We start from the raw sequence: 18,787 nt of genomic DNA on the forward strand, positions 1-18,787 counted from the left end.
GGCCGTTCTCGGTGGATCCCGTGTCAGGAACATTGGGGGTTGGGGAAAGCATGCAGGTTACAGTAAACTTTCACCCTCAAGATGTGGGGGACCATGTTCAGGATTTAATCATTCACTATGACACAGGTAAGTGGTACACTGGTTAACTCTGGGGACAGGTTTAGGACTTTCCATCGGATGTTTTACAAAATGTAAAGAATGTACAGTAATGTAAGACACTGGTAAACTGATTGAATTAGTCACTCCACTGAACTCCTGGACTCTGCCAATGGACTGGCACTTACTACTACAAGTATTATAGGAAGGCTTAATGTAATCTCTCCAAATTAGCACCTTGTAAACTGACTAGAGATCGAACCCTTTTTACAGTGACCTTAAGCTGTGTATATGCACAAGCCAGACAATCCCCTTCCCCATTCAACTCGTGTATAATTAATCTTTTTAATAAATACCGTAGCCATCTAGTTAATACTGTAGCGGAATAGAGGACCCAACTACACTTTTATTCCCTTTGTTTGGCTGTCCGTACACCCCCCGTTCGTTTACAGAACCCCTCTCTGTGTGGCCCCTTGTTCGCACCAATTGATCATTAAAGAAAGCGTTTTCCCTCTGTGGTCACTGTTCATATAACCGAACACAACTGTTCAAACAATTGGCGGCCATTTTGTCTCCCGAACACGGGCAGTGGTACATGATCGTCGACAGCGGGGAAGCATTTTCAGATATGCGACCCTGCAAACACCTGGGAAGGTAGTACCGCTGCTCATCCAACTTCCCGAACAGGGAGGAATAAACTACCGAACAGGGTGACAGTCAGGAGATGGATTCATCGGTGTTTGTAAAAAAAAAAACCCAAAAGATGACCGGTCGTTGCCTTGTTTTCTCTGGAACTGTTTTGGTACGTCACCTTGTGGCCGTCCAGCCAAAACTTCATTCGAATGGCGTTCTTGAACCAACAAAGGGATCTGAGTGATATGTCGTCAAAGTGTGCTCAGATCCAAGCTAATCGTTGATATGACTTTCGTGGGGTCCTGAAGTTATTAAAATGTATTTTTAGGATTTTTTAGAATATTTTATATTTTTCTGTACCTGAAAGATAATTGAGTTAGAGCTTTTTTTCACGCAATTGTCTCTCGGGCACAGAGGATCCTGGGAGGAAAAGTCCTGTAATATTGTAGGGGTCTGTGCATAAAAACCGTGTGTGGCCAAAATAAAATCAGTTGTACTCCCAGAACTGTGTGTCATCTAGTTACTGGGGGGAAAAGGGTCTTGGATTATTATACTGCTTATTTCAGCTACGAGGACGGAATAATGGAGATACTTATGCTGAGTATTGGAGCTCTGCTACAAATACTGTACCCCTCTATTTAATACCAAATACCCTCACTTTTCATTAATGTGATATTACTCTGAGTTACTAACATACAATGCAGTGCGTTCCTCAATACCGACACTATGATACGTATAGGAGCACGATATCCTATTGTTCATTACCCTATTAGTAATAGTAAAATTGTACTATTGGGACTTTGGCTATTTTCGTTCTGTTTTGACGCTGAACCAAACTGAAAGCAATGTTAACGTGCTGATCTAATGGAGCGAATGGTCACTGTCTTTGTCAGGAGAGGACATTCGTGTGAGTTTGTACGGAGCATCCAGTGATATCAATGTGCGACTTGACAAGAATTCTCTGATTGTTGAAAAAACGTTCTTGTCTCTGGCCAATCAGCGGACTGTTACCATTATTAATCGCAGTGATATCATCGCACATTTCCAGTGGAAAGCCCTGGCAACTGCGCAAGAGGAGGAGCAACAAAAACTGAGGTCAGTGGCCACCAAGTAAAAAGGGGGAAACAAATTCACAAAACATGACCGCTATAAAAATCTTCATGTATATCAGTTGTTATTCTAGCTTCATGTATTCCATGAAATGTTTACTTGTTTGAATTGAATTAACTGTGTGATGATTTGTGCGGTGTTTTTGTCAGTGTTTGCTGCAGTGTTGCTCATGTCTCGGCCTTCGCCTGGCATGCAGTTTGTTGGAAGATTAGTCTGTGAAACGCTAATAAGATTGGGAAGTAGGTCAGCAATGAGATTCAGCTCCTTACATATTATTACACAGTGTTCATTGCAAGCTCTTTATTCTAGGTTTTATTTTCTTTGCTCCATCCTAGTTCTGTTTAGTGTCGGGCTTTCTCCACTTTGTCTGTTACTGACTCTGTGTTTACGTACATTTAGCTTTATTACGGGAGCAGTAACTGCACCCACACAACTTCTCTTTTTAGGTGAATGTAAAACTTGATAAACGATGGAAACATCTTGTGAATAGCTCTAATAGAGCAACATGGAGCAACAGCTTAATCAGTACTGTTTATACAGTGAGCTGCGGTGCTGTGTTTATACAGTGAGGTGCAGTGCTGTGTGTTTATACAGTGAGGTGCGGTGCTGTGTGTTTATACAGTGAGGTGCGGTGCTGTGTGTTTATACAGTGAGCTGCGGTGCTGTGTTTATACAGTGAGGTGCGGTGCTGTGTGTTTATACAGTGAGGTGCGGTGCTGTGTGTTTATACAGTGAGGTGCGGTGCTGTGTGTTTATACAGTGAGGTGCGGTGCTGTGTGTTTATACAGTGAGGTGCGGTGCTGTGTGTTTATACAGTGAGGTGCGGTGCTGTGTGTTTATACAGTGAGCTGCGGTGCTGTGTGTTTATACAGTGAGCTGCGGTGCTGTGTGTTTATACAGTGAGGTGCGGTGCTGTGTGTTTATACAGTGAGGTGCGGTGCTGTGTGTTTATACAGTGAGGTGCGGTGCTGTGTGTTTATACAGTGAGCTGCGGTGCTGTGTGTTTATACAGTGAGGTGCGGTGCTGTGTGTTTATACAGTGAGCTGCGGTGCTGTGTGTTTATACAGTGAGGTGCGGTGCTGTGTGTTTATACAGTGAGGTGCGGTGCTGTGTGTTTATACAGTGAGGTGCGGTGCTGTGTGTTTATACAGTGAGCTGCGGTGCTGTGTGTTTATACAGTGAGCTGCGGTGCTGTGTGTTTATACAGTGAGCTGCGGTGCTGTGTGTTTATACAGTGAGGTGCGGTGCTGTGTGTTTATACAGTGAGGTGCGGTGCTGTGTGTTTATACAGTGAGGTGCGGTGCTGTGTGTTTATACAGTGAGGTGCGGTGCTGTGTGTTTATACAGTGAGCTGCGGTGCTGTGTGTTTATACAGTGCGGTGCTGTGTGTTTATACAGTGAGGTGCGGTGCTGTGTGTTTATACAGTGAGGTGCGGTGCTGTGTGTTTATACAGTGAGCTGCGGTGCTGTGTGTTTATACAGTGAGGTGAGGTGCTGTGTGTTTATACAGTGAGGTGAGGTGCTGTGTGTTTATACAGTGAGGTGCGGTGCTGTGTGTTTATACAGTGAGGTGCTGTGTGTTTATACAGTGAGGTGAGGTGCTGTGTGTTTATACAGTGAGGTGCGGTGCTGTGTGTTTATACAGTGAGGTGCGGTGCTGTGTGTTTATACAGTGAGGTGCGGTGCTGTGTGTTTATACAGTGAGCTGCGGTGCTGTGTGTTTATACAGTGAGCTGCGGTGCTGTGTGTTTATACAGTGCGGTGCTGTGTGTTTATACAGTGAGCTGCGGTGCTGTGTGTTTATACAGTGAGGTGCTGTGTGTTTATACAGTGAGGTGCGGTGCTGTGTGTTTATACAGTGCGGTGCTGTGTGTTTATACAGTGCGGTGCTGTGTGTTTATACAGTGCGGTGCTGTGTGTTTATACAGTGCGGTGCTGTGTGTTTATACAGTGCGGTGCTGTGTGTTTATACAGTGAGGTGCTGTGTGTTTATACAGTGAGGTGTGGTGCTGTGTTTATACAGTGAGCTGCGGTGCTGTGCGTTTATACAGTGTGGTGCTGTGTGTTTATACAGTTTATACTGTGTGCAATACACATCTTCTGTGTATGTCTGCACGATGCGTCCTCTATTTGTGTGCAATATGCATCCTCTATGTGTGTCTGCGCGATGCGTCCTCTGTGTGTGCAATACGCATCTTCTGTGTGTGTCTGTGCGATGCGTCCTCTCTCTGTGTGCAATACGCATCATCTGTGTGTGTCTGTGCGATGCATCCTCTCTGTGTGTGCAATACGTATCTTCTGTGTATGTCTGCGCAATGCGTCCTCTGTGTGTGTCTGCGTGATGCGTCCTCTCTGTGTGTGCAATACGCATCATCTGTGTGTGTCTGCACGATGCACCCTCTGTGTGTTTTCGATACACATCCTCTGTGTGTGTCTGCGCGACGCACCCTCTCTGTGTGTGCGCGATACGCATCTTCTGTGTGTCTGCGCGGTGCGTCCTCTGTGTGCGATACGCATCCTCTGTGTGTCTGCGCGATGCGTCCTCTCTGTGTCTGCAATACACATTCTCTGTGTGTCTGTGCGATGTGTCCTCTGTGTGTGCAATACGCATCCTCTGTGTGTGTCTGCGCGATGTGAACTCTGTGTTTCTAGTGTCCTTTGTCAGCAGTGTGTTTATACAGTGAGGTGCGGTGCTGTGTGTTTATACAGTGAGCTGCGGTGCTGTGTGTTTATACAGTGAGCTGCGGTGCTGTGTGTTTATACAGTGAGGTGCGGTGCTGTGTGTTTATACAGTGAGCTGCGGTGCTGTGTGTTTATACAGTGAGCTGCGGTGCTGTGTGTTTATACAGTGAGCTGCGGTGCTGTGTGTTTATACAGTGAGGTGCGGTGCTGTGTGTTTATACAGTGCAGTGCTGTGTGTTTATACAGTGCGGTGCTGTGTGTTTATACAGTGCGGTGCTGTGTGTTTATACAGTGAGGTGCTGTGTGTTTATACAGTGAGGTGCGGTGCTGTGTGTTTATACAGTGAGGTGCGGTGCTGTGTGTTTATACAGTGCGGTGCGGTGCTGTGTGTTTATACAGTGAGCTGCGGTGCTGTGTGTTTATACAGTGAGCTGCGGTGCTGTGTGTTTATACAGTGAGCTGCGGTGCTGTGTGTTTATACAGTGAGCTGCGGTGCTGTGTGTTTATACAGTGAGGTGCGGTGCTGTGTGTTTATACAGTGAGGTGCGGTGCTGTGTGTTTATACAGTGCGGTGCGGTGCTGTGTGTTTATACAGTGAGGTGCGGTGCTGTGTGTTTATACAGTGAGGTGCTGTGTGTTTATACAGTGAGCTGCGGTGCTGTGTGTTTATACAGTGAGCTGCGGTGCTGTGTGTTTATACAGTGCGGTGCTGTGTGTTTATACAGTGAGGTGCGGTGCTGTGTGTTTATACAGTGCGGTGCGGTGCTGTGTGTTTATACAGTGAGCTGCGGTGCTGTGTGTTTATACAGTGAGGTGCGGTGCTGTGTGTTTATACAGTGCGGTGCGGTGCTGTGTGTTTATACAGTGAGGTGCGGTGCTGTGTGTTTAAACAGTGAGGTGCGGTGCTGTGTGTTTATACAGTGAGCTGCGGTGCTGTGTGTTTATACAGTGAGGTGCGGTGCTGTGTGTTTATACAGTGAGGTGCGGTGCTGTGTGTTTAAACAGTGCGGTGCTGTGTGTTTATACAGTGTGGTGCTGTGTGTTTATACAGTGCGGTGCTGTGTGTTTATACAGTGAGCTGCGGTGCTGTGTGTTTATACAGTGAGGTGCGGTGCTGTGTGTTTATACAGTGAGCTGCGGTGCTGTGTGTTTATACAGTGCGGTGCTGTGTGTTTATACAGTGAGCTGCGCTGCGGTGCTGGAACCTAGCCTTCCAAACCTAATATATCTGTGCTTATAATGAGTTAACAATTGCACCAAGTAAATGGAATAAAGGGTCCAATAATTGGGCCAGTGATTGCCTCCAAGGGGCCGAGCAGAAAGACTTTTCTGCTCTTTTCAATATTTAATTACATTATCCAAAGATGAATAATCTCATGCTGGAGAAAACATTTGAACTTATTATCATGGAAAGAAAAACCCAGTGTCTGCGTGATGCGTCCTCTCTGTGTCTGCAATACGCATCCTCTGTGTATGTCTGCGCGATGCATCCTCTCTGTGTGTGCAATACGCATCCTCTGTGTATGTCTGCGTGATGCGTCCTCTCTGTGTCTGCAATACGCATCCTCTGTGTGTGTATGCGCAATGCGTCCTCTCTGTGTGTGCAATACGCATCATCTGTGTGTGTATGTGCAATGCGTCCTCTCTGTGTGTGCAGTACGCATCATCTGTGTGTATGCGCAATGCGTCCCCTCTGTGTGTGCAACACGCATCATCTGTGTGTGTATGCGCGATGCGTCCTCTCTGTGTGTGCAATACACATCCTTTATGTGTGTCTGCGCGATTCGTCCTCTCTGTGTGTGCAATACACATCCTCTGTGTGTATGTCTGCGCGATGCATCCTCTCTGTGTGCAATACGCATCATCTGTGTGTGTCTGCGCGATGCGTCCTCTCTGTATATGCAATACACATCCTTTATGTGTGTCTGCGCGATTTGTCCTCTCTGTGTGTGCAATACACATCCTCTGTGTGTATGTCTGCGCGATGCATCCTCTCTGTGTGTGCAATACGCATCATCTGTGTGTGTCTGCGCGATGCGTCCTCTCTGTGTGTGCAATACGCATCATCTGTGTGTGTATGCGCAATGCGTCCTCTCTGTGTGTACAGTACGCATCCTTTATGTGTGTTTCTGCGCGATGCGCCCTCTCTGTGTCTGCAATACGCATCCTCTGTGTGTGTGTCTGCGCGATGCGTCCTCTCTGTGTGTACAGTACGCATCCTTTGTGTGTCTGCGCAATTCGTTCTCTGAGTGTGTGCAATACGCATACTCTGTGTGTATGTCTGCACGATGCATCCTCTGTGTGTGCAATACGCGTCCTCTGTGTGTGTCTGTGCGATGCGTCCTCTATTTGTGTGCAATATGCATCCTCTATGTGTGTCTGCGCGATGCGTCCTCTCTCTGTGTGCAATACGCATCTTCTGTGTGTGTCTGCGCGATGCGTCCTCTCTCTGTGTGCAATACACATCTTCTGTGTATGTCTGCACGATGCGTCCTCTATTTGTGTGCAATATGCATCCTCTATGTGTGTCTGCGCGATGCGTCCTCTGTGTGTGCAATACGCATCTTCTGTGTGTGTCTGTGCGATGCGTCCTCTCTCTGTGTGCAATACGCATCATCTGTGTGTGTCTGTGCGACGCATCCTCTCTGTGTGTGCAATACGTATCTTCTGTGTATGTCTGCGCAATGCGTCCTCTGTGTGTGTCTGCGTGATGCGTCCTCTCTGTGTGTGCAATACGCATCATCTGTGTGTGTCTGCACGATGCACCCTCTCTGTGTGTTTTCGATACACATCCTCTGTGTGTGTCTGCGCGACGCACCCTCTCTGTGTGTGCGCGATACGCATCTTCTGTGTGTCTGCGCGGTGCGTCCTCTGTGTGTGCGATACGCATCCTCTGTGTGTCTGCGCGATGCATCCTCTCTGTGTCTGCAATACACATTCTCTGTGTGTCTGTGCGATGTGTCCTCTGTGTGTGCAATACGCATCCTCTGTGTGTGTCTGCGCGATGTGAACTCTGTGTTTCTAGTGTCCTTTGTCAGCAGTGTGTAATACCGTATCTAATTGATTAATCACTGCAGGTTCTGTTCAGATCTTCACACAGAGGAAGAAGAGGAAAGTGATAGCTTCCTGCAAGAATGCAGCGCAGATCCCTCCCTCCGTGAGCGCCTCTCGCTGCTTAGCCGCACCTTCCACAACCGACGACGCATGGTGCAGGCTGATGCCATGCTCTTCACAGATGACATCTTTCATATAGAACCTATGGTAAGGTTCCTATAATCTGTAAACCTGAACAAATAGATCCATAAACAATGTAACAATGACACTGTGTCTGCACTAACATGTGCCAAACGATTTCTTAAATATCTGTAAACAATACAATTTGTCTCCATTGCTCAGATTGAAGTAAAGAACAAATCATGCTTAGTGGTTTATTTAAAATAAACTAACTGAAAACTGTGTTCAGCCAGCATTGGATATTAATTCCTCTCTCGTGCTTGCTTACAGGAAGGAGACATTTGGCCAAACTCATCTGTGGAAATCAGAGTTCTCTTCAAGCCTCGAGAAGCCAAGTTATACCAGCGCATCATCTACTGCGACATAACCGGTATACTATATAAACTGCACCATCTACTGTGACATAACCGGTATACTATATAAACTGCATCATCTACTGTGACATAACCGGTATACTATATAAACTGCATCATCTACTGCGACATAACCGGTATACTATATAAACTGCACCATCTACTGTGACATAACCGGTATACTATATAAACTGCATCATCTACTGCGACATAACCGGTATACTATATAAACTGCATCATCTACTGCGACATAACCGGTATAATATATAGACTGCACCATCTACTGCGACATAACCGGTATACTATATAGACTGCACCATCTACTGCGACATAACCGGTATAATATATAGACTGCACCATCTACTGCGACATAACCGGTATACTATATAGACTGCACCATCTACTGCGACATAACCGGTATACTATATAAACTGCACCATCTACTGCGACATAACCGGTATAATATATAGACTGCACCAACTACTGTGACATAACCGGTATACTATATAGACTGCACCATCTACTGCGACATAACCGGTATACTATATAAACTACATCATCTACTGCGACATAACCGGTATACTATATAGACTGCACCATCTACTGCGACATAACCGGTATACTATATAGACTCCACCATCTACTGCGACATAACCGGTATACTATATAGACTGCATCATCTACTGCGACATAACCAGTATACTATATAGACTGCACCATCTACTGCGACATAACCGGTATACTATATAGACTCCACCATCTACTGCGACATAACCGGTGTACTATATAAACTGCACCATCTACTACGACATAACCGGTATACTATATAGACTGCACCATCTACTACGACATAACCGGTATACTATATAAACTACATCATCTACTGCGACATAACCGGTATACTATATAGACTGCACCATCTACTGCGACATAACCGGTATACTATATAGACTGCACCATCTACTGCGACATAACCGGTGTACTATATAAACTGCACCATCTACTGCGACATAACTGGTATACTATATAGACTGCACCATCTACTGCGACATAACCGGTATACTATATAAACTGCATCATCTACTGCGACATAACCGGTATACTATATAGACTGCACCATCTACTGCGACATAACCGGTATACTATATAAACTACATCATCTACTGCGACATAACCGGTATACTATATAGACTGCACCATCTACTGCGACATAACCGGTATACTATATAGACTGCACCATCTACTGCGACATAACCGGTATACTATATAGACTGCACCATCTACTGCGACATAACCGGTATACTATATAAACTGCACCATCTACTGCGACATAACCGGTATACTATATAAACTGCACCATCTACTGCAACATAACTGGTATACTATATAAACTGCACCATCTACTGCGACATAACCGGTATACTATATAGACTGCATCATCTACTGCGACATAACCGGTATACTATATAGACTGCACCATCTACTGCAACATAACTGGTATACTATATAGACTGCACCATCTACTGCGACATAACCAGTATACTATATAAACTGCACCATCTACTGTGACATAACCGGTATACTATATAGACTGCACCCTCTACTGCGACATAACCGGTATACTATATAAACTGCACCATCTACTGCAACATAACTGGTATACTATATAGACTGCACCATCTACTGCGACATAACCAGTATACTATATAAACTGCACCATCTACTGTGACATAACTGGTATAATATATAGACTGCACCATCTACTGCGACATAACCGGTATACTATATAGACTGCATCATCTACTGCAACATAACCGGTATACTATATAAGCTGCAGTTACGTTGCGTTGACAAGTGACACTTTGGCCACAATATCAGAGTTAGAAAAACCATCCTTCCGGACTAATAACTAATTTCAGTTTCCTGCAGCCTGTTCTTCTGTGAGTGAAATTATTTTGTAGTATTTGTTGCTACAGCACATTTTAACCTTTTGCAGAAGTCGATTGATTACTGTCTGTGTGAATTATAGCATCACCAGCACTATCTCCTTGGGATGTTTGTGGCTGTGCAGGTGCACTGGGGTAAACCGAGCCCCTGAGGGTTGTTTTAGATTATAGGGTACCTAACACCACCCAGAAAATTTAATGTTTACCTTCTCCCTGTTAATCCTTGCCTTTCTACCTCTAGGTCGTGAATCACGCCTTCCATTGCGTATTAGAGGGGAAGGTCTTGGTCCTAAGCTGCTCTTTAACTTTGATAAACTGGACATTGGAAAGATATTTGTTGGCTCCACACACAGCTATGAGGTGAGAACTGGGGGAAATTGAACTTTTGAATTAAATGGCATTGTGTTTCAATTCAGAGTTGGTCAGATTGGAAAAAGATTTATTGGTATCTGGAGTAGTCACAGGCAAATCAGCACATGCTTGTTTGCAGCTTCTGGGAGGTTAGAGGGCATCACTTGCTGATCAGATGCTCTCTGTGCTATGAGCCATTCTGGGACTGAAAGAGTGTGGGATTGGCCTTGTTATGCTGACTGAGGAGAGTGTTTTTTTGCGTTGTATTATTTATAGCATTTTCAATGCATTTCTAATGGAAGGGAGATGTTTTCACTGACACGGAGAGAGTCCCTTTTCTGGTCATGCCCTATGTAACTCTTCAGTGTATGGCTGGTGCTTTTTATGTGGATTTTATAAACTGCTCTGACCTTTCTGAGCCACTGCCCACAGCACGCGAAATAATAAGCAATGTGATTCCAATTATCATGTATCAACAAAAAGGTAAAAACTCTCTAAACAACTAGTTCAAGGTCTGAGAAAAAAATGGGAGACAACAGAGCTCGATAAAAAGTTCCTTTTATTCAGTCTGTAGCAATCCGAATAATACTGTACACAGATACAGCTGCATGTCCGTTCTACCTGTTTGGTGCCATCTTGTTGCTGTGTTTAGTAATCATTTTCTAATATCGGGGAGCTACCATTGCTGCCCCTTCCTTTCTACGGCTTTATCTCCTGTTCTGTCTTGAAGGTTATCTTGACGAACCACGGAGCGATCGATGGGATTTTCACTCTAAACCGACCCTCCACGGCTGTGGGATCCTTCTTTATGTTTGAACCCAGTGAAGGCATTGTTCTGCCAGCAGGACATCAAGCTATTCAAATATCTGTGTGCTGTGGGATTCTAGGAGAATTCAGCCAGGAGTTTGAGTTCACGGTGGACGGCTTGCCTGAGGTCCTAAAACTCACCATCCAGTAAGCAGAGTGGTCAGGGAATGGTTAAAACCTGTAAGATAACACAAACTGGTATCGTTCCTGAATGTCACACCCCATCTGATGGTCGCCATTGTATTTTATTATGTCTGTGGGGCAGTGAACGTGTGTGTTGTGTAGGCTTCTAATAAATCCTCTCTTTGTGTCCAGGGGCTGTGTTATTGGACCCACCTTTCACTTCAGTGTGCCTTCCCTGCATTTTGGGGATGTTTCTTTTGGTGAGTAAAGAATTAGTGTTCATTCATGAAAGCCTCCATTGTTTCTATGTAGACTGATACAAACCTACTCGGGCAAAGCCCTAATTGGAAAAACTAGCATGAAATGCTCCCCCAGTGGTGTAGCACCTCACCATGCATTGCACAGGTCATTGGTATCAGTAATGAAGAACACTGTGTCAAAGTATTCCTTGTAAGTCTTTACCTGGAAAACACATTTATTGTACCCCAGTGACACCGAGCAGTGAATAAACTGTCGCTGAGCCTCGTCAGTGCAGTCTGAGCTGGGTTAAGGTCCCCAGGAATGAAGCATTATAGATCCTTTAATTTGCTCATTTCAACATGTCCCATGTAATCACAAGACCGCAAACCTAGGGGCTAAGGTACACGTTTATAGGTTTGGTTCTTTTCTCAAAATTTTTTTTTTCAGTTTTGCATATGGTGTTCTGTACCTTTTAAAACTGAATGCATAAACCGATCTGCTGCGGTTTTGTTTATTGTCCATTTCCCCCCCATTTTTATTACTTGTTCTTTTGCTTCAGGGTTCCCACAAACCTTAATGTGTTCACTGTGTAATACCTCGCTGGTACCTATGACCTTTAACCTACGTATCCCCGGAGATGGTAACGGAGAACCAAGTGTTACAAGCACCAGTCAGATTCTAGAGGACACAAGGTCTTCCTGGAGACAACCAACACATGGAGGCACACGTCCTCAGGAGTTCTCCATCACACCCAGCCAAGGCACCATACGTTCTCAGGGATGCCTAGACATCAAGGTAAACGGTGTCACAGCATCATTTATTGTACCCTATTTTACTCCTTTCACAGCTATATGTACAACATACAGTGGCTGAGATCAGTGGAAAGACATGAATATATTTTGTGAGAATTGTATAGTTGACCTTAGATCGTTCTTTCTGGCTGGGGACCGATTTATTCTAGCAGCTCCTCTGTCCATCCCACCCTCAGGTCACATTTTACATTTGTTTGGCTCATCCGTTTAGACAGCCATGTTCTTTGGTCATGTCCACCTTTCTGTTCCCAAACAGGTTATCATTACAGCCATTACTGAGCATTTCACTCACATGTAGCCTGTGGCACACACCTTGTAACTGGTACCTGTGCCATGTGTGTGTGTGTGCGTGTGCTTCTCTGCACACTGAGAAACAGAATGGAGCACTCAGCATCACTCTGATCTATTAATAATGGAGGCTCCATCTGCTGACTGCATGCTGCAAAACTTCATTCTGTCTCAGTCAGCAGTCTCTCCCTCATCAGCCATTCTCCTATGCATCCCCAGTGCCACAAACACGGTACCATGGGCAAAGTCACAAGCAGGCCATATCCCTAAAGATTTATTCAAATAGACCAGAGCAGTGTCAGCTCTGACTTGTGACGATGTCATTGTAATTTACATGTTCTATACTTTCATGTGATGCCATCTATGGCTGCATTGCACATTGTTACAGGTAACATGAAACCATCCCTGCTTCTTATTTGGCAATTGCAGGTCACATTGTGCTCCAATCAAGTGAAGAAATATGACGTGGCCCTGGTAGTAGACGTGGATGGCATTGGAGAGGAGGTCTTGGCTCTGCCTATCATTGCCAGGTACTATAAGTCTCCTTCCCTCAACTGTATGTCCGTGTCCTTAACGTGTCAGCATGCTGTGTAATATCCAGGAGCACGGATACCATGTAATATCCAGGGATATGGGATACCGTGTAATATCCAGGGGTATGGGATACCGTGCAATATCCAGGGATATGGGATACTGTGTAATATCCAGGGATATGGGATACCGTGTAATATCCAGTAGCACGGATACCGTGTAATATCCAGGGGTATGGGATACCGTGTAATATCCAGGGATATAGGATACCGTGTAATATCCAGGAGCACGGATACCGTGTAATATCCAAGGGTATGGGATACCGTGTAATATCCAGGGCTATGGGATACCGTGTAATATCCAGGGATATGGGATACCGTGTAATATCCAGGAGCACGGATACCGTGTAATATCCAGGGGTATGGGATACCGTGTAATATCCAGGGCTATGGGATACCGTGTAATATCCAGGGCTATGGGATACCGTGTAATATCCAGGGATATGGGATACTGTGTAATATCCAGGAGCACGGATACCGTGTAATATCCAGGGGTATGGGATACCGTGTATTATCCAGGGGTATGGGATACCGTGTAATATCCAGGGGTATGGGATACCGTGTAATATCCAGGGGTATGGGATACCGTGTAATATCCAGGGATATGGGATACTGTGTAATATCCAGGGGTATGGGATACCGTGTAATATCCAGGGGTATGGGATACCATGTAATATCCAGGGGTATGGGATACCGTGTAATATCCAGGAGCACGGATCCCGTGTAATATCCAGGGATATGGGATACTGTGTAATATCCAGGGATATGGGATACCGTGTAATATCCAGGAGCACGGATACCGTGTAATATCCAGGAGCACGGATACCGTGTAATATCCAGGGGTATGGGATACCGTGTAATATCCAGGGATATGGGATACTGTGTAATATCCAGGGGTATGGGATACCGTGTAATATCCAGGAGCACGGATACCGTGTAATATCCAGGGATATGGGATACTGTGTAATATCCAGGGATATGGGATACCGTGTAATATCCAGGAGCACGGATACCGTGTAATATCCAGGGGTATGGGATACCGTGTAATATCCAGGAGCACGGATACCGTGTAATATCCAAGGGTATGGGATACCATGTAATATCCAGGGCTATGGGATACCGTGTAATATCCAGGAGCACGGATACCGTGTAATATCCAGGAGCACGGATGCCGTGTAATATCCAGGGGTATGGGATACCGTGTAATATCCAGGGGTATGGGATACCGTGTAATATCCAGGAGCACGGATACCGTGTAATATCCAGGGGTATGGGATACCGTGTAATATCCAGGGATATGGGATACTGTGTAATATCCAGGAGCACGGATACCGTGTAATATCCAGAGATATGGGATACCGTGTAATATCCAGGGATATGGGATACCGTGTAATATCCAGGAGCACGGATACCGTGTAATATCCAGGGGTATGGGATACCGTGTAATATCCAGGAGCACGGATACCGTGTAATATCCAGGGGTATGGGATACCGTGTAATATCCAGGGATATGGGATACCGTGTAATATCCAGGGGTATGGGATACCGTGTAATATCCAGGGGTATGGTATACCGTGTAATATCTAGGGGTATGGGATACCGTGTAATATCCAGGGATATGGGATACCGTGTAATATCCAGGGGTATGGGATACCGTGTAATATCCAGGGGTATGGTATACCGTGTAATATCTAGGGGTATGGGATACCGTGTAATATCCAGGGATATGGGATACCGTGTAATATCCAGGAGCACGGATACCGTGTAATATCCAGGGGTATGGGATACCGTGTAATATCCAGGGATATGGGATACTGTGTAATATCCAGGAGCACGGATACCGTGTAATATCCAGGGGTATGGGATACCGTGTAATATCCAGGGATATGGGATACTGTGTAATATCCAGGGGTATGGGATACCGTGTAATATCCAGGAGCATGGATACCGTGTAATATCCAAGGGTATGGGATATTGTGTAATATCCAGGTGTATGGGATACTGTGTAAAATCCAGGGATATGGGATACTGTGTAATATCCAGGAGCACGGATACCGTGTAATATCCAGGGGTATGGGATACCGTGTAATATCCAGGGATATGGGATACTGTGTAATATCCAGGGGTATGGGATACCGTGTAATATCCAGGAGCACGGATACCGTGTAATATCCAGGGGTATGGGATACTGTGTAATATCCAGGGGTATGGGATACCGTGTAATATCCAGGAGCACGGATACTGTGTAATATCCAGGAGCACGGATACCGTGTAATATCCAGGGGTATGGGATACTGTGTAATATCCAGGGGTATGGGATACCGTGTAATATCCAGGAGCACAGATACCGTGTAATATCCAGGGGTATGGGATACCGTGTAATATCCAGGAGCACAGATACTGTATCGAACCTCCTGTATCCAGAGTGATTCATTCGTTTGAAATCTCTCAAAATCCCGCATTGGAGAAGCCTGGTTGCCCGCCTGCTGCCTTTGGACTATGGACCGTCAGTTAAACGGTTAATTTTACTGTACAGAAAGGTTTATTCATGCTTTTCTGCACAGCCGTTCGGTAGATTCTGTCTACTGCACGAACCGCCTTCTGTTAGCCTCCCCAGAGCCGTGGGGAACGGGCAGGCGATGTTAATTGGCCACCCGGAAGCTAGCGTGTGCCTTCAATCTACCTCCCTGAAGCCGCGGTTAGCCGCGGCTTAACGAGCATGTGCAGTCAATTGACCACCCAGTAGCTGCGGTTAACCGCAGCTTAATTGACTGTTACTGGGTGGCCGCGATTACACTTAGCGGCCGCTAGGTGGCGGTGTTATGGAGCTCCCCAGACGGCCAGCGGTGCTCAGCCCGGAATCAGTGCACTAAAAGCGGCCACTTTTAATTGCAGGCACCGCTGAGCCTCCAGCCCCCTGGTTCCTATTCGTGCGATTTAGCCGAACACCGGTTAATTCGGTAGTTTGTATATGTGAATGTGTTAACCCAGATAGCTATGCCATGGAGCCAATTCGTGTAATTAAAGACTCTGGCTCCCCCCCAAAAAATAATATTACTAGGAACCCCCACAAGTCTTGTATCCCTGGATAGCCTGGATCTGAGCTCCCAAGTGGTCGAAATAGCATTCAGATCCCGATAATGCAGCCGAATAGCCACCATGGTAAAGTTTTGACCGGCCACACACGTGGTGTCTGCCCAAATTAGTTCCATAAGAAAAGAGGTAGCGGTCGGTCAGCCTTCGGTAGTTCCTACACGAAATCAAATGAATGGTTCCCCTGGCTCGCAGGGAGTGAATGGTTGCCTTGTTCGGGGGAGTCTTTTCCCTGAACAGCTCTCTCCTTGTTTGTCGGGTTTAGAAGTAGGTGGTGGTACAAAGTCACCTAGGTTCGCGGGTTGAGGTATCTGTAATTGAGTTCCAGGCATTCAACGACCTAGTACCGCTGCTTGCGTTCAGGAGACAAAATGGCTGCCATTTTCCAGAGCACGTGGTTTTGTGTATACGAATGGTAGCCATCCAGAGAGAGCACTTGAGTTTGTGGTCGTTTTGTAAGATAACGAGCCAGGGGGTGGTCTGTGTTTGGTAGATAAACGTACCAAAGGGAAACAACTTGGCTTGGGGAAAAATAAAGATGGTCCCAGTGCAGTTTGTCACAGATACTGTGTAATATCCAGGAATGTGGATGCTGAAATGCACTATATAATATGTTGGAGTGTGATTACCGTAACACGTTGTGTAATAATGTCTGGTTTCTCCTGAAGGTGTTTTGTACCATCACTTTGCCTGGAGGATCCTGTCCTGAAGTTCAATCGCTGTTTCATTCACTATCCGTATCAGAAAACCGTCACCCTGATCAACCCTAGCAGCCTTCCTGGCTGTTACTGCGTCTTGCCCCAGGTACTCAGACTATTACCTTAACCTTCACTGCCCAGCTCTGAGCACCGTAACCACTAACTGGGACTCTCCTGGTGCCTACAGCTCGGCCCTACCCCCGCTGCTCACTAGTGCAGAATTGAAATTGCACCTTGGCTGGCTCACTCACAAATCCAACATACTAGTTCATTGGTTCATACAGGTTGACACAACCTGACACACTCAGACTATTTGCACTATAACCACCCCAATGACTTGCAATAATTCAGTGAGCTGTACAGTAAGCTGTAGTGGTTATGGTGTTGAGTTCCCATTTAATCTAAGAGAGCACAGAATGCTGTCATGGGAACCTACAATACATTGCTTTAATTGGATAAACACGTAATTATAAGGTAATTGTGCTTCTTCTCCATAGGAGGCAGACAGTACATCTACTATACGCTATTACAGCCCTGCAGCACGTGGCATCGTGGGACCAGAAAGCAGTGTTAACGTGTCAATTATCGTGGAAGCTCAAACTGTTGGGGAACAATTCATCAATGCCCGAATTGCAGTATATGGCAGCGCCGAGCCTCTACTGGTAAGGACTGTAAAATGTGCTCCTTGTATGAGATCTGATGAAATGTTATCAGGGACCGGTCCCCTATCCAGCTGGTATTCTGTAACAGGGACCGGTCCCCTATCCAGACGGTATTCTGTAACCGGGACCGGTCCCCTATCCAGCCGTAATTCTGTAACAGGGACCGGTCCCCTATCCAGCCAGTATTCTGTAACCAGGACCGGTCCCCTATCCGGCCGGTATTATGCAACAGAGACCGGTTCCCTATCCAGTAGTTAATTGCATTTCTCATTATCTCATAAAGATGTTTGTTGTTTGTATTAAAATGGATAGAATCAGAGGCAGCACCTGTAATCAGTTCACTGGATTGTTCAAGCGATCCATTCAAGAAACATCAAGCGACCTATGAAAGTTGCTATAAGAGGGTTGGGGATACCTTTGTCCACTCCCAGAATTTCACATTTTCAAACAGTTCCATCATTATTCTAGCCGAATAGCCCCTCACATGCATTAAACTGACCGTTTGTTTTGTACCTTTTTCTGAAAGGAACTGGAACTGGTCTGTATCGGAGAAGGACCGGTTGTGCACGTGTCTCCTAGTGAAGTGGATTTTGGGAATATCCAGGTTCTGACTGATGTTTCAAAGACTCTCCACTTGTGCAATCAGTCGCGAATTTCTGCCCCGTTTGAGGCTTATATGGTAGGTAGCACTCGGCAAGTGGGCCAGACCTGATATCTGGAGCTTTTAATGAAATGAGATCAAACAAAGCTGGTAAAAAAATCTATTGTAATAGGGGCACTTGGCTACATGTGGGTTTTATAAATATCTGTCCCCAGTTAACTTTCAGTCCAAAATATTATGCAGACATATCATCTGTAGATACATCGTAGTACCTGCTCTTTATACAATATTTTATTTATTACGTAATTAACTCAAAACACCCATTTAGAACCCCAAAATAGACTCTGCTAGTTCTTGTCTTTTCTGTACTGATTGGACAACATTCAAATAGAGTTGTTACACAGGTCCATTCCATCCAGGCAACAAGTGCATTTCAAATAGGAAATGGAGGCACAACCAGAACATGC

General features: G+C 45.4%; 1 protein-coding gene across 2 annotated transcripts in view; it reads left to right on the forward strand.

Annotated features, from left to right (window-relative positions):
• The window catches only part of HYDIN (HYDIN axonemal central pair apparatus protein), a 205,005-nt gene that overhangs the window by 43,376 nt on the left and 142,842 nt on the right, over positions 1–18,787 (forward strand). For both annotated transcript variants that reach the window (XR_010086125.1, XM_063437790.1), the window contains exons 7-18: positions 2–126; positions 1,623–1,824; positions 7,600–7,783; positions 8,027–8,126; positions 10,297–10,415; positions 11,137–11,360; positions 11,529–11,596; positions 12,136–12,371; positions 13,106–13,206; positions 17,028–17,163; positions 17,555–17,719; positions 18,246–18,398. Coding sequence is in view for 1 of the 2 variants with exons in the window: in XM_063437790.1 (XP_063293860.1) it covers positions 2–126; positions 1,623–1,824; positions 7,600–7,783; positions 8,027–8,126; positions 10,297–10,415; positions 11,137–11,360; positions 11,529–11,596; positions 12,136–12,371; positions 13,106–13,206; positions 17,028–17,163; positions 17,555–17,719; positions 18,246–18,398 (1,813 nt within the window). In the remaining variant the exon portion in view is untranslated. The remainder of the gene's footprint in view (position 1; positions 127–1,622; positions 1,825–7,599; positions 7,784–8,026; positions 8,127–10,296; positions 10,416–11,136; positions 11,361–11,528; positions 11,597–12,135; positions 12,372–13,105; positions 13,207–17,027; positions 17,164–17,554; positions 17,720–18,245; positions 18,399–18,787) is intronic.

The sequence above is a fragment of the Pelobates fuscus genome, chromosome 12, assembly GCF_036172605.1.
Source record: "Pelobates fuscus isolate aPelFus1 chromosome 12, aPelFus1.pri, whole genome shotgun sequence".
Classification (NCBI taxonomy): Eukaryota; Metazoa; Chordata; class Amphibia; order Anura; family Pelobatidae; genus Pelobates; species Pelobates fuscus.